General features: G+C 28.1%; 1 protein-coding gene across 1 annotated transcript in view; it reads right to left on the bottom strand.

The window, feature by feature from the left end:
- Positions 1–508, bottom strand: part of ECT2 (epithelial cell transforming 2) — an 80,325-nt gene that overhangs the window by 68,566 nt on the left and 11,251 nt on the right. Inside the window, exon 2 of the mRNA XM_012640169.1 lies at positions 97–104. Coding sequence (XP_012495623.1) covers positions 97–104 — 8 coding nt within the window. The remainder of the gene's footprint in view (positions 1–96; positions 105–508) is intronic.

The following is a 508-nucleotide window of genomic DNA, read 5'->3' as shown; positions in this document are numbered from 1 at the left end:
AAAAAAAAAAAAAAAAAAGAAGTTAGGCATATCAATCTACAAATCAGCAGTAATTTTCAAGGTGTTAGCATAATCCATTTATTGAAAATATTTTACATCTGATCCTGAAACATTCAGAAAAATTTCAGTTAAAAAAAAAAAAAACTGATGTATCCTCACTCAACCTGGAAGTAACTTCTGAAAAAACGTGATCACAGATAACCTATACAAGAGATTGAAATCCTTGTTCTGTATTTGAAATTTTATGTGAACTGTATTCCAGGGATTCTCTAGTTTCAAGAAATCTTAAGTAATGATGAAGTGCCACAGCAAGAAATTGAGATTGGAAAGCTTAGCAAAACTAATGAATTGCAAACGCCAATTAAAATGTAATCAGACAAATATCAAATAAAAAAAATTTAACAATCCAAATACCCAGATTCATTAAGCTATTACCTAATAATTTTAGAATGTTTTTGACAATCAAAATTACTTCGCAAGGTAAAATCCAAAGAAACCATAGATATCT

Source organism: Propithecus coquereli, unplaced genomic scaffold, assembly GCF_000956105.1.
Source record: "Propithecus coquereli isolate 6110/MARCELLA unplaced genomic scaffold, Pcoq_1.0 Scaffold15, whole genome shotgun sequence".
NCBI lineage: Eukaryota > Metazoa > Chordata > Mammalia > Primates > Indriidae > Propithecus > Propithecus coquereli.
The sequence above is the reverse complement of the archived record's forward strand: the minus strand, read 5'-3'. Positions and strand labels throughout refer to the sequence as shown.